Source organism: Anolis sagrei, chromosome 1 (genome assembly GCF_037176765.1).
Source record: "Anolis sagrei isolate rAnoSag1 chromosome 1, rAnoSag1.mat, whole genome shotgun sequence".
In the NCBI taxonomy this organism is placed as follows: Eukaryota; Metazoa; Chordata; class Lepidosauria; order Squamata; family Dactyloidae; genus Anolis; species Anolis sagrei.
In genome coordinates, this window is record NC_090021.1 from 104,556,332 (window position 1) to 104,572,454 (window position 16,123).

Genomic DNA, 16,123 nt, shown 5'->3' on the forward strand with positions numbered 1-16,123 from the left:
TGGGACTTCAGACTAGCAAAACTAGAGGGAAGCAAGTTGGGGAACACTATTGCAGACCCATGAAGCCACAGAAAGGATATAGTAACTGTCACCATTTATTTTGACTGCAGAATAAACTCAGCCTAGATTATAGAAATATCACAAAATTTGTGGGATTATTCACCCATTGAAAACTCAGCCACATCCATGAGGTTATTAAACATCTGTTGCCTGATTGAATGTCATTTGGCAAGTGCCAAAGACGTCATTGCTTTCTGACTCATTTGTTGGAAGTAATGTTTAGATCATTCTGTAATATGAAGTATATGGACAGCAATAGAGCAGGCAGCATTAATTATTGGAAGCAGCTTCACTGCTGACTTAATGAAAGATTAACTTGTACATTGTGGTATTTATGGACATTAGAGCTGTCAGGTTATCTAACTACAGTTGAGGGGCTTGGGACAATAGCAGTGCTGATGGTAATGTTGGCAATTTCCCTGTTTATTTTGCAGGTCACTGCCAGGGGATTTGGTCCATTGTTACAGTTTGCCTACACTGCTAAGTTGTTACTCAGCAGAGAAAACATACAAGAGGTCATCCACTGTGCAGAATTCTTGCGCATGCACAACCTGGAGGATTCCTGCTTCAGCTTTCTTCAGACCCAGCTGTTGAACAAGGAAGATGGCCTGTTCCTGTGCAAAAAGGATAGCACCTGTCAGCGGATGCATGAAGACGAGAACTCCGAAGGAGAAGAGGAAGAAGAAACAATGGAGTCAGAGACATCCAAGATATCTTGCCCCAGAGAGAGGATGCACCCAGAGCCCTTTAACTTTGAATCTGCCAGTTTGGAAGCTGAGAAGGAGGAAGGGATGCTGCCCAACTCTGACATACTGAATGACGGCAAGGATGGTTTGGATAAGGAAACAGTAACACGGTACCCCAGATATAAGAAATACCAGCTGGCTTGTACCAAGAATGTCTACAACACATCACACATTAGTACCTCAGGTTTCGCAAGCACATTCAGTGAAGAAAGTTCTGGTGACGGCCTCAAACCAGAACTTGTTGTAGGGCAAATTAAAAGTGAGCCTAGGAGTGATGAGAATGAGGAAGAGAACATCACGCTTTGCCTCTCTGGAGATGAGCCTGACATCAGGGATAAGGAGGGGGACATTGAAATGGACCGAAAGCAACAGAGTCCCACTGGACCAGACAGGCCCAAAAGTGTTTCCTCTTCTTCTTGCCTCAGCTCTTTCTTCAACCGAACGAAAAACATAGACTTAGTTGGCTTCCCCAGTACTTCCCAGCAGCACTTTGCCAGGAGTCCAGCGTGCCCTTTCGACAAGGGGACAACTCAGGGTGACCACAAAACTGATTATGTCCCTTTTGTGGGGAATTACGGACTCTCCCAAGCTGTTCAGAAGGATGCTTCCAATTTTACAGTGGAATCGCCGCCTCTCAGGGGTCCTGGCTTTGTTGAAGGTCTCTGCAAGCAGGAGGGTGAGGGGGACAGGAGGAGCGTTATTTTTTCTTCAAACGTTTGTGACCAAGTAAACCCTTCGGTGCATTCATATTCTGGCGTGAGCAGCTTAGACAAAGATCTCAGTGAGACTGTGCCAAAAGGTCTGTGGGCCGGAAGTAGCCAATCTCTCCCCAGTTGCCAGACCTACTCTCACCTCGGACAGGCAGCTGATCACCTCCCAGGACGGATGCGGCCTAACACCAGCTGCCCAGTGCCAATTAAAGTTTGCCCTCGCTCTCCTCCCCTGGAAACCAGAACAAGAACCTCCAGCTCATGTTCCTCCTACTCTTATGCAGAGGATGGCAGTGGTGATTCTCCCTGTAGCCTCCCTCTGTGTGAGTTTTCATCTTCCCCTTGTTCCCAAGGAGCTCGATTCTCGGCGGCTGAGCATCAGGAGCCCAACATGATGGGAGATGGAATGTACAACCAAGTCAGACCCCAGATAAAATGTGAGCCATCCTATGGAACAAACTCTAGCGATGAGTCTGGATCGTTCTCTGAAGCAGACAGTGAGTCATGTCCTGTGCAAGACAGAGGACATGAGGTAGGGATTTGTGGCAAGTACACCTGTTAACACTAATTGTGACCCTTCATTAAGCCCATTTTTATCTTAAAAGGGCTCCTTTGTGTGCAGAAAGAGAGAATAACCAATTTTATCCCATCTGCTATTGACTCTGGTGTCAGATTAATAGGAGGAAAAACAACAAAAATATATGTGGGGCAGTTTGATGCTGTTACATAGAAAAATACAGTTTTGACTTTACTTTGCTTAATATCCCAGCTGTGATTTAAAAAAAATTGGGAGTGCCCCATAGGCATTTATGTTACTTTTCAAATACCCCTTCTGCTACCATGCATGGGGTTTCCCCTCTCCATTTCTATACTGAAACTAAAGTCAGCCCACCACATTAACTGAGGTTAGGGGGTCAAGAATCCCACAAAACCATGAATAAAGCCCCCATCTTTTTTACCAGAGAAAGTATCTCTTGTTCAGTGGTTCACAACCTGTAGGTCCCCTGATGTTTTGGCCTTCAGCTCCCCCAAAACACTGGCTGGTATTTTGGGAGTTGTAGGCCAAAACACCTGGAGGCCCACAGATTGAGAACCACTGCTCTAGATCCTCCGGAGCAACTCTGTGATCAGCTTCCAGTAGAAGCGGTCATAGAATTGAAGAAGTTCTCAACTTGTGGGTCCCAAAGTGTTTTGTCCTACAACTCACAGAAATCCCAGCTAGTTTACCAGCTGTTATGATTTCTGGGAGTTGACTGCCAAAACATTTGAGGACCCACAGGTTGAGAACTACTGCACTAGAAGATGTAAGATTCCTAGAGAAACAATATTAATAAAATCCATGAATGATGAAATCCGCAAATGTTAAACCCACGCTTCTGGAGGGTCAACTGTACTGTGGTTAGCATTAGCCCCCCTCTCAATATTTTTGCTAATTATAGTTATCCTAAACCACAGTTTGCCAGCTTAATTCCAAACATGGGTTGCAAATTGCTTTTTGGAGTTAACTGTGGTTTGTAAAAAGGCTGGTGCAAAGGAAATTTATTCTAAAATTGAATAGGAGAGGGAAATAACTATACAAAAGGGAAGAAAGGAAGGCAAAAGCAGTAGCATATCTCACCATGATGAAATTGATTGTTACCTGTGTCTGGGAAATTAGGAGAACTAGATTCTAGGAGTTGTAGTCTCAAAAATAAGCTACATTTGTGACTACTGTTGACTATTGGTTCAATTGTCCCTTTTTGGTGAGGTATTTCTAGTGAAAAAAGGCCATCTAAGAGGAAAGCTGGAAAGAGGATGGAGAGTGCAAAAGCGAAATGATAGATCCATGTTTGCACAGCACAACCACAACAAGAATCTGGATCCCCGGAGAGTTAATCTATACTTTATCAGCCCATGCTGTCTTGAATTCCATCTCTTTCCTAGCCCAAAGCCATATGACCTTCCAACAGTTAACTGATTGTGCTTCTCATCGGTAACACTGTGGCTGCAGCAGCATTCAGTTTTTTTAAAAACCCTCTTACTGGCACTAATAATCAGCAAACATCTCACAGGAAGAGGACCAGCTAGAATCCAAAATGAAAGCAGCAAGGTCCGTATTGAATATGGATGCGTAGGCACAAGTTTTTAGCCATTCCACTCTCTTTCTTATTGGTGAAAAATAAGGCCCTTCCAAGTCATGAACTGGTGAATAAATATGTAGTTGTTACTTGTTTATTGTGGAACATTACGACAGCTTCGCCAGAAGTTGTTCAGAATACTGCTTCTTTTGGTGCTTAATTTCCATACATTGTCACTAGCAGAAAACTGTGATACTTTCCTCAGTGGGGCGATTACCGATTGGAGCAATATTTTTTTAAAAGTATGTAATAGGCACCTACTAATTAATAGCCAAGTTTAAAAGAAGGAACCTTTCAAATTGTGATTTTGGGGCAGTAGCATCTCCCTACTTTTCCCTTTGACTTCTACATCTTATAGCAAACTTTGATAACAAAAAAAAATGGAAATAATAGCTTGCAATATTATATCAATTTAATTGGGAGTAAATCTCACTGGCTTGAATGGTATAAATTGAACACTGCTTTGTCAGAATACTAAAATACTTGAAAATTTTCCACATGGATGGATAGAATAGTAACACATTTGCTTTCTGATGGTTCAGTGTACCCAAACTGTCTTTCGTTCATTATGTATAAATTTGCTATGAAATATAAATGGAGTGCATGCCCGTTTATGAACAATGGATCTATCACCAAGCTAACTAATGATATATGCATATGAAAATACAGGTTTTTCAAAATCCAAAACACTTCTTTCTGGTCCCAAGCATTTTGGATAACAGATACTCAACCTGTACTCTGAGTAGACCGCCTAGCTGAACTGATGGTCTTCACCCTTCTACAAAAACCAAACATGCCTAGTTAAGTGATGAAGCTCCCAGGGCCACAAAAAAAATAAAGAGTTCCATGTTATTAGCAATAAGTACATCCCACTGAATTGAATGGGATATTTTTAGTAGATGTGAAATGCACTGTAAGAGGTTGAGGACCTTTTTGTACTACTGTTCAGTAGTATTAATGTAACCATTTATTTTTCTTAGGAGCTCCCGGTAGCACAGTGGGTTAAACCGCTGAGCTGCTGAACTTGCTGACCAAAAGATCAGCAGTTCAGACCCGGGGAGCTGGGGAAGCTCCTTCTGTTAGCTCCAGCTTCTGCCAACCTAGCAATTCATGAAAATGTGAGTAGATAAATAGGAACTGCTTTGGTGGGAAGGTATCGGTGCTCCATGAAATCATGCCGGCCACATGACCTTGGAGGCGTCTATGGACAAAAAAATCTTCAGCTTAGAAATGGAGATGAGCACCATCCCCCAGAATTGGACTCGACTAGACTTAATGTCAAGGGGAAACCTTTACCTATTTATTTTTCTTATCTTTTCTCTCCTTAAAGCTACCCTAAAAATTATTTTTTCCTGAGCAACTGTTTCCCCTTTCCCGTGCTTAAGTGCATATATTTCATGAATGAGCAAGTCATTCACTTCTCCAGATCACCTTACAAGTGGACAGATTAACATGCTATTGCTCCTGTGTAAGAGTTTGAATGAGAACTGCAAAGAAGAAAAGGTCTAGCTGTGGTGATTTTCTTTGTTTTGTTCCTAGTGCTCCAGTTAGGTCCATACAAAGCATTCTGGAGCTTTAACTTGTGCCTTTACTACCTTACAATAAGCTTGCCTGTGTCTAGCCAGGTATTGCATCTGGACAAAAGTTTAAATGCTTACTTAAGCTAGGTTCAGTTCAGGCCACGAACAAATTGCTTTGATCTTCTCTTTGAAATAGAAGTAATGCAATTAATGTCGTAGTACTCAATCATAGGTTCTTGGATATGGTTGCATATCAGCTCCTAAAAGTCTAACCCAGTATTATTGTTACCCAAGGATGATGGGAGTTGCAGTCCAACAGCATCAGAAAGTTCAAGGTGACGAACCAAAGAATTAGGAAAAATTTATTAAAAGCGGGAATGTCTGTACTTAAGAGCCAAGCATGAGCTATAACCAAAAAAGGAACTGTGTCCTTATTGGCATGAATTTCTGATGGGTCATTTCCCCACACTTTTGACTCTTTTCTTTTATTAGTATGTAAAAAGAAACTGCAAGTTAATAATGATAATAATAATAATAATAATAATAATAATAATAATAATAATTTTATTACCTGTCTTGTGGCTCGAGGCAGGCTGCAACAGGGTTAAAAACAGAACGACAGAACACGGCACGATTAAAATACATATAATACAAGACTAGACCAATAAAATGTAGACTAAATTTCACAAGTTAAAGCTGAGTTGGCCTGCCGAAAAAGATAGGTCTTGAGTTGCTCAGCTAAATGAGCTGTCTGATCTCTTTTGGCAGGTCCTTCCAAAATTGTGGGGTGGCTGATGAAATAGTCCTCTGGATGACGGCTGTCAGTCAGGTTCCAGCTGTTAAACGCTTCTCCCAGAGGACCTCAGAGTCCAGGTTGGATCGTGCAGGAGAATGCGATCCTGTAGGTAACCTGGACCCAAAATATTCTTTCTACAGCTGTCTCCTGTGATAACTTTGTGTACCACAGATTAGTAGGAGGAAAAGATCATGAAGTAGTGAGCGGAACAGTAAAAACTTGATGTCTTCAACAGTACTGATTGTTCTATAAAGAGAGCTGCAGATGAAAACAACCATTTAACTAGAAATGTTCTTCAGGCAACTTTTGTCCTTTCTCTGGGATGCACAGGCAGGAGGATTTCTCTCATGCCTTATTTTTGCAGATCCCACAGAGAACAACTGATTGTCCAGTGTATGGATAAAATGTGCTGGGTGTCTTCCAGTAGGGCCTTCATTTCCGCTTGTCTTTCTGCACCACACTCAAGAGCCCTTATCATTTTTTTTTAATTTGATGCTCTGACAATAGAATTGGAAGAGATCTCATGGGCCATCCAGTCCAACCCCCTGCAAAGAAACAGGAAAAATGCATTCAAAGCACCCCCAAACGATGGCCATCCAGCCTCCATTTAAAAGCCTCCAAAGAAGGAGCCTCCACCACACTCCAGGCCAGAGAGTTCCACTGCTGAGCAGCTCTCACAGTCAGGAAGTTCTTCCTAATGTTCAGGTTGAATCTCCTTTCAAATCTCCTTTCCTATAGTTTGAAGCCATTGTTCCATTGCATCCTGGTCTCCAGGGCAGCAGAAAACAAGCTTTCTCCCTCCTCCCTATGACTTCCCCTTATACATGGCTATCATGTCTCCTCTCAGCCTTCTCTTCTGCAGGCTAAACATGTCTGCTTGCATCTTGGCCTTGGAAAAATATGCTGTGGTCGCTGTGTTGTTCAGTAGCTAACTACTATTGGCATCAATCCAACTTCCCCCAGCATAGTGTAAATATACGCACGAGGACTTAAGCTAGGTTGACCCATATACCCTTCTAATGACATACTGTAAAGCCCCTAAAGCCGCCCTACACAACCTTTCCATATTTCATGGCAAGCAGGCAAAATCAGAGCTGTGTCATGCCTCCATAGCCAGGCATAAAATGATTATAGCAGCATTGAAATCACTTAAGGACCAGCTCTCAGCATTAATGCCACCATTGTCTGTTTGCCCATCGGGACATAGCCATGCACTTCTCCAGTCCTGCCTGCTTGCCACAAAACATAAAATGGCCATGTGGAAAAATCTCAGAGGCTTTATAGTAAGGGGAGGGGAGCTAACCTTCATAACACCTGCAAAAGGACATCTGCATGCCTAAAGGATTCTTACTCCTACACCTGTCCCTCAGCAAATTCCAGCCTCCTTGTAGTTGTTAACATTAACATAGCATTAGAAAACATTAGCAGTCATGCACTCTAAAAGCTTACATATTGGGGCTTTATGTGTGTGTCATCAGTAAAACCTAGTTCAAACTGTGTTGCAGGTTGATTATCCTTTACCTGAATGTTAGGAGCCCCAGTCTCATGATGGATTAAACCCTTGTGCTGGCAGGACTGCTGACCGAAAGATTGGTGGTTTGAATCTGAGGAGTAGAGTGAACTCCTGTCTGTCAGCTCCAGCTTCTCATATGGGGGCATGAGAGAAGCTTCCCACAGGATGGTAAAACATCCGGGCTTCCCCTGGGCAACGTCCTTGCAAATGGCCAACTCTCTCACACCTTTAGTGACTTACAGTTCCTCAAGTTGCTCCTGACACACACACATAAAATCCCGAAATGTTGATATTTTGAATTTTGGAATGCCTGTGTTTGCATATGCATACATAATCTTGGATATGGGACACAAAATCCATGTACTTTTCACACCTTGTACCCTGAACCTAAAGCTAATTTTAAAGATGATATTTCTAATATCTTTGTGTAGGAAACAAGATTTGTGTATACTGAAGTGTCAGAAAGCTATGGTGTCATTGTCTGAGCCACCCATGTGAACAGTTTTGGATTTTGAGTATTTTTTTTATTTTAAAATTCCAAAAAGGGATGCCAAACCTGTTTTCACTGCAGTTTTGAACTATTTAATTAGTGGTTTGCAAGTAGGAAGGGAGAGAAAGGAATCTGATATATGAGAACACTATGTAACACGATTTTTGTTCCTGGGTTATAAATGTCATTTCCTAATTGGTTCCATCATAAAGACATGGAAAAAGTTTATTAAACTGCGAAAACTTTGTTTTTGCGGGACATCCTGCAGCAAATTTTTCCATTTTTTTCAATGAATATCTCATTGAGTCTCAACTAATTCAGCATAGTTTGTGGCAGCCACAAAAATGAAGTTTCTGGAGCATAACAGTATTTACTTTAGAAGTAAATACTGACAATTAAACAGGAAATAATGCTTTCAAACCAGAAACAGATTTTTTTTTAAAAAATTGTTACTTAGTGTAATACTTGAAACCTTAAGGACATATTTCTAACCAGTGTTCGTAAGACTGTATTTGTCATCCACATTAATGGAGTCCCCAGTGGCGCAATGGGTTAAACCCTTGTGCTGGCAGGACTGAAGACTGACAGGTTGGAGGTTCGAATCCAGGGAAGCACTGATGAGCTCCCTCTGTCAGCTCCAGCTCCCCATGCAGGGATATGAGAGAAGCCTCCTGCAAGGATGGTAAAACATCAGAACATCCGGGCGTCCCCTGAGCAACATGTTTGCAGATGGCCAATTCTCTCACACCAGAAGTGACTTGCAATTTCCCAACAGTTTCCTGACATGAGAAAAAAAATTCACATTAATAGCTGATGCATGGCACATAACATAAAGCATCAGCCCCCAAATTAATGCTTACAGGTAGGATGCAGACCTTCAAGGAAGGAACTGGGTTGCTGTGAGTTTTCCGGGCTGTATGACTATGTTCCATTTACGGCAGGCATTCTCGGAGGTTATGAGGTCTGTTGGAAACTAGGTAAGTGGGTTTTATATATCTGTGGAATTCCAATAAACTTCACTTGCCTAGTTTCCAACAGACCTTGCAGCCTCAGAGGATGCTTGCCGTAGATGTTGGTGAAATGTAAGGAGAGAATTCTTCTGGAACATGGGCATACAGCCCAGAAAACTCATAGCAACCCAGTGATTCCAGACATGAAAGCCTTTGACAACACAACTTGAAGGTACCCAACAACAATCATTGTAATTAACTTGGCTATCCCATCAGCCAAAAGCAGGCCACACTTCCCATTGAAATACTGGTAGGTTTATTCTGGTTAAAAATGTTCTTCATTTTAAGTCTTGTATTTTTCTTTCAATTTTTTGAACTACAAACATGATACGTGCATTGTGCACAGGAATGCATCTATGTTTGTTTTTTTCAAACTATAGCTTGCCCTCCCAACAGTCTAAGGAACTGTGAACTAGCCTTCCAGTTAAAAGGTTTTAGGACCTCTGGCATAAAGCCTAGTTACGAAGAGCCTTCCCTCTTACATGTTAACAATACTTTTTTGGGAAGACGGGGGGATTGAATGGAGTACTTTAGCATAGTAGTAGCTTTCATTCTGAAGCTGTACAGTCTTAGAAGTTGACACGGTTTTCTTCAACATGTACTTTTTTGAAATTTTAGGCAGAAATGTGCCTCGACTATTTTGATATGTGATAGAACTGACGGATATTCAAAGTTAAATATCTAACAATACCTGACCTCTTCCCGATCGGACAAAAGAAGTCTGGCTTCCTGTGATATAGCTTATTCAGGTTTTTCAATTGCTATCAGCTCTGCGCCCACTCATGCCACTCCTTTTATGGGCTCTTTGTAGCATCTTACTGATTCGCTATTATTCTAAACAACACTTAAAAGTGAAAGGAGCAAAGGATACTTTTTTTGTTCCAGTATGGCTTAGAGACTTGGAGCTCCGTCCATGGGCAAAGTCTAAATTGAAAGCACCCACTTCATTAATTCTGCAGTGTAGATGCAGAGAGACGATTTGAAGACACAGCAAAGCCAAGTAGAATAACTATTCCACCACTGCTGCCAGATAAGCAAAACCTTGCAATGTATGCCCTCTTTTTTAAATGAACATCGCTGGAATTTTGTGCCAGTGAATTACATCCAAGAATAATATTAGTACCTGGACGGCTGCAGGAGGGGATCATTGTCCTGATGTTCATTTCTGAGCACACTGGCTTTGTGTGAATTGGCATGTTTCTAAATAAGTGAAAAGTTTTGTTTTTGCTTTTGCCTTTTTTTAGTCTTTCAGTAGAGTAAACTCTCTAATTATTAACCTATAATATGTAAACTGTGTTGGAATGTTAACTGTGCAGAGGGCCAGAAACTGAACAAGTGTGTTTCAATGTCTTTGTTCGGTAAATTGTATAAGGCCCCTTATACACTGCCATATAACATCCAGATTATCTGCTTTGAACTGGATTATATGGGAGTGTAGACTCCTGTAATCCAGTATAAAGCAGGTAATGTGGATTATCTGCTTTGATAATCTGGATTATATGACAGTGTAGAAGGGGTGTAACAAGTAGAAGAATAAGATAACTTTTGTTCATAGCTTTTGAAAGATACAAAAATTATAGAACTGTTTCAGTAAGCTTATATTATATGGACAAAAGTTTTCAACCCAATGTGATGATATACGGCAGTTAATCAAAGTCAGAGAACCAGTTTGGTGTAGGTTTGAGTGCTCGACTAAGGGTTTCATCCCTACTCAGCCATGGGCCCCCAGGTGGTGCAGTGGGCTAAACCTCTGAGCTGCTGAACTTGCTCACCAAAAGGTTGGTGGTTTGAATCCGAGGAGCAGGGTGAGCTCCCGCTGTTAGCCCCAACTTCTGCCAACCTAGCAATTTGAAAAAAATGCAAATGTGAGTAGATCGATAGGTACCACTCCGACGGGAAAACTGCTCCATGCAATCATTCTGGCCACATGACATTGGAGGTGTCTACCAACAACGCCGGCTCTTTGGCTTAGAAATGTAGATGAGCACCACCACCAGAGTCGGACACAACTAGACTTAATAATGTCAGGGGAACCGTGTACCTTTACAACCATGGAAACCCACTGGGTGACCTTGGATAAGGCACACTTTCTCAGTCTCAGAGCAAGGCGAAAGGAAACCCTTTTGGAACAAATCTTACAAAGATAGGTTCACCTTAGGGTTGCCAGTAGTTGGAAACAACTTGAAGGCACACAACAAGACAAAATCAGCCCTACTACAAGGTAAAATCATCCCCTTGGGCAGCAGGATTTTATAATATTAAAGAATAGAATATTACTAATTACCTAATTTGCATTTTAAACATTTGTTTATTTTGTGGGAGGGAATCAGGTGGAGGGACTCTGCCTCAAGCATCTAATATTTTTCAACAGCTGTTGCATATTGTTTAGCAGAGTTCGCAATTTAATATTTTTTTCTTTTTTTTCTTGTTGCACTTGATAATGAAACCAAAGTAAAATGAAGAGTAAAACTTGAATGCAGAAAGGGGCATATGTTAATAAGCATTCAGTGCAGCCACTCAACTTCTTATACCTATTAACCACAGTATTTTTTAAAATGCTGGAAATACAGCACCCTTGAGAAGCAACTGTTAGTTTATTCATTGACCTAGAATGAGATTTTTTTTCCTTGTTCAGTAGTGACAGGCGCCCTCCTCTCCTTTTTTCAAAAATCTTATTTTTTTCTGGGGGGGGGGTTAAAAACAACTGGCTTGATGTTTATGTTTTTATTATATTCTCCCTGGGGCCAATATGAGTAATATCTCAACTTAATGCAGTTTAAAGGCAAAGACTTTATAGAGAATATTAAAGAAGGGTAGAAAGCATTAGTAGACTGTTTTCCAAGAACTGTTAATATCTAGGGGAATCTTATTCCTCTTGTCTTTCATTTTATATTTAAGAGCATCTCCCTAACTGAGACTGGTACGTCTCTTTTCAAAAGAGCTCTTTCTCTGGGGCAATGTTGTGAAACAGTTTAGTCAGCCCATGGAGAATGTGGAAGACCAAGTATGAGCACATGAGTGACAGCCTGAAAGTGTTTTTGTCAAGTTGGATTACGCATAGCCATCCATGTAGATGCTATAATAACTGAAAATGAATACTCCGAGTCTCAGAATAACCCAGTTAATATCAGCAGAGCTATGCAAATCTAAACCTGTCCTTACTATTTAAGACAGGGATGACAATGGTGTGGTCCTTCAAACTTTCATAAAGTAAGTGTACTACATCAGAGGCATGGAGTGAACTGCCAAGGGACAGACATTTATTCCCGTGAATAAGCAGGTTGTCTGTACGAATAGCAGTAGAAATGCAAAACTTGTGGATATGGTGATAGGGCAACTAGTTCAGTTTTAACCATGTTCATTGGGGGATAAAGGCAAGAGGAAAGATTCTGCCTCAACTCCCTCCATGAAAAAAGTATTGGCATATAGTGTGGCGTTGGTTGGGAACGAGAAAGGAGAAATGCTTAACTGTCCAATATGGGCCCTTCCACACAACCCCATATCCCAGAATATCAAGGCAGAAAATCCCACATTCTCTGAGTGTGGACTCAACCCAGTTCAAAGCAGATATTGTGGGATTATCTGCCTTGATATTCTGGGATGTAGGGCTGTGTGGAAGGGCCCTCTATATCATTTCTAAAGTGACAATAAGTGATTATAAAAATCAGGTCCAGACCAACAGCAAGCATTAAGGACTCAACCGCCTGGCTAGCACTGAGTAACCAGGATGGAGTAGCTGAAGAGTAATAAAGAAGCACAAGCTTCTCTGTAGTTAGAGTAGTGTTGAATTTGGAGGAGTGTTGAGTTGCTGGATATGGAGATACAGAGAGACTGAAGGATCAATGAAGAAGACTGTAGAGAAAAGCTAAATACTATGGAGAAGGTATGAACTGACCAGGTGTGTAAAGTGTTGGAAAGAAGGGCTGGAAGAGAGTCAAGAACATCTGCTAGACTTTTGTAAATACTACTGTATAAGTTTTCTACAAAAGATACAAGTTGTGATTGTCTACTCCTTATCCGGAGGAGGAGTGCTTCTGTTGAAGAAGGGGGTTGGCTTGTTGCTGAATCAAGAACCCCAACAATTTGCCCTCATGATGCTGGTGTGCAAATTAGTGTTATAATATACAGTAGAGTTTCGCTTATCCAGCCTTCACTCATCCAACATTCTATATTATCCAATACAGTCTGCCTTCCACCTGAATCCACAGCTGTTTCAATACATTGCAATGTTTTGGTGCTAAATTAGTAAATACAGTAATTACTACATAACGTTACTGTGTATTGAACTGCTTTTTCAATTTTTTTGTTGTAAAACATGATGTTTAAATGCTTAATTTGTAAAATCATAACAGAAGTTGACATTTAATAGGCTTTTCCTTAATTTCTCCTTATTATCCAACATTTTTGCTTATCCAACATTCCGCCGGCCTGTTTATGTTGAATAAGCGAGACTCTACAAATTTCAATATAGTATGTGTAGTGTGTCTGGAAATCGTTCTCTCTGCTCAAGCCACTGTCGAAACACATCTACAAGCATGATGGGAGGAAGAATCCAAGCTTTCGACATCACATGACTTATTGTAGTGTACCAATGACAGCTTCGCCTACCCACCCTCTCCCCTTGTATCAATGGCTCTTCACTGGGCTGAATCCAAAAGCTGGCGTTGTCATTTTCTTTACTGGGCTGAATCCAAAAGCTGGCATTGCCATTTTCTTCACTGGGCTGAATCCAAAAGCACTGGATTGAAGAGAGTGACAATACGAGACAGGTAGATGGATCTTTCACTGGTACAGGAAGGCGTGTGATGAGGAAAGTCCAGATTCTTCCCGCGCAAGCTAGACTGTACAGGTTGCCTGCCAGCAATTCATTGCCATAGCTTGCAAGGCACAGGAAAAGAAAGAAGCCAATTTTGCAACTTAAAAAGAGGGTGTGCACCTATTATGCAGTGGCAACTATTATGTGGTGCAGTGGTACATTCTATAACTCAAGTTTTAACCGAGTGGTTCTCAACTTTGGGCCTCCATATTTTTTTCACTTTAACCTAGTTCTAGCCACCATAGCAAATTCTTGGATTTGCCCAAAATGTGAGAAGCCAGAAGTTGGGAGCCACTATTTTAAAACCGAAAGTTTCATTTTTAGAACAATCAGGAATTTGCCATTTTACATGCTAACTGCTGAAGAAGAGGGCCAAATATTACTGTAAGCACCTTATCATATGTTTGAATTTACTGTAATCTTATGTAAGACCACCTATACATCAACTTTTCATGTTCCAAAACACAAGTGGAAATTGTATGGCTCTCCATAGTTTGAACTGCAACTCCTGTCTTTCCTTACCAGCATAGCCAATGTCAAAGAATGTGAGAATTGCAGTTCAAGGAGCATATTTTCCCATCACTGGTCTAAAGTGCTGTGTTTATAGTCCAAAGGGACATATTCTTATCAGTATCACTAGTTTATAATCTGCAAGCCTAATAGGCCACATCACTATATCTAAGGTCAGCTTTTGTGTATTCATTCAAAGCATTGTTTTATTTGGCAGCGTTTTATTTGTTTTTCATGCAACACAAACAGACCTATAATGTTATATGTTTTGATGCCGTGCCATCATTGGACTTCACAAATGTTTGAGTGGAATTTCGTGTTGCCAAATCACACATTTGATTGGGTTTTGCCCAGATTCTAGTTATACCGCCTAGTGCCCAGTTGCGCCATTAGCCAAACCGAGTTGCTTGTTGTTTTTGTTTTTCTTTAAAGCACATGTCTGGCTTTTGTAGGATCAGAGATATGAAACAAAGTGTGCAATTGCATTTTGTCCAGTTGTTTTATAAGAAATGAACCTTTTCCCATCTTCTAAATTTTTTACTTACGATTGAAGTCAAAACTGTGAATATCATTGGGAAATCCTGCTAGCCATTAAGGATAGAAAGGAAAAGGACAGTTGTGTTTGGAGCTTTGTGGGGATAGTATCCCCTGGTGCACAATTTCAGTGTTACTGAAAACAACTTCCAAATTTATAGTTTATATACCTAGCATTAAACAATAGTACATGCATGCCCAAACAATAACGAAAATACTTTTTCTAATTCAGTCTCCAGAATTAATTACACATCTTAAATATACCTTGATAATTAAAATAAAAGGCTGTCATTCTTATAGCTGTATTATGGGTCTGGTCCGTAGTGGTAAGGAGAGAGAAGAGAGAGAGGGGGGGGCAGTTTTGTTATTTTCATTGATATGAGAGATGACCAAGAGTAGATGCAGTGTAAGCTGGGATCTGTGACTTCGATTGTAGCAATACCATTGGGAAATTTTATTATCTGTTTTCCTATCTGTGTAGGAAATTTGAACATCTGCTGTGAATGAATGAGTGAACAGAAAGTGTTGCTTACCCCTTCCAGGGCCTCTTCTGGAATCCACATAGACCTTTCACCCACATTCCCCTTTTGAAAACCACACCAAAATATGAACAGGTTGAGAACTGAAGATTCTTAAAGTAGTGTTTTTAAATGCTGAAATGGATAACATTATCATTACACTTGGTTTGATATGCTAGCTGAAAGGACCCCCTGTAAGACACATATCATAATCAAGTCCCGTGGCCAAATCTGACCCACCAGGGCATTTTGTATGGACCATGAGGCTTTCAGTGCAAGGACGTTTTTGCAGCGGCCCTTTGAAGGCTATCATATAACTGATGTTGCCCTCAGTAAAAATGTGTTTGACACCCCTGCCCTACAAGAATGCTAGACACAAGATAGAACACCAGATGTTTTGGATTTTGACTCCCTTTATCCCTTGCCAGTGAAGGACATCTGGAGGCCTGTTTTCTGCTCATGCCTGTCCTACAAAACATATTTCACACTGTAGCAGTAAAGGCTACTTTAGTTCATTTCCCAGTAAAAGTGTCACGAAACAGTGCTACCGTGTTATAACCTGTCCATTAAATCAAGCACTGTGCCACTTTTTAAGCTGAGCAGGTTTGGGAACTTTGGCCATCCAGCTGTTTTAGACTGCCCAACAGGGTCAGTGGGAACAGACTATGGGAACTGAGTCCAGAACATCTTCAGGGCCAGATATGTTCCTCAGCCCCGTTGTGTTAAGCATTTGAGGTTAATTTTCGGATACTACATGTAGTCTATAACATAAGCTGCATAAAG

At 41.0% G+C, this 16,123-nt stretch overlaps 1 protein-coding gene across 2 annotated transcripts in view; it reads left to right on the forward strand.

The window, feature by feature from the left end:
* BACH2 (BTB domain and CNC homolog 2) overlaps positions 1-16,123 on the forward strand; it is a 226,985-nt gene that overhangs the window by 195,622 nt on the left and 15,240 nt on the right. For both annotated transcript variants that reach the window (XM_067467497.1, XM_060753038.2), the window contains exon 4: positions 495-2,048. In XM_067467497.1, the coding sequence (XP_067323598.1) occupies positions 495-2,048 (1,554 nt within the window). The remainder of the gene's footprint in view (positions 1-494; positions 2,049-16,123) is intronic.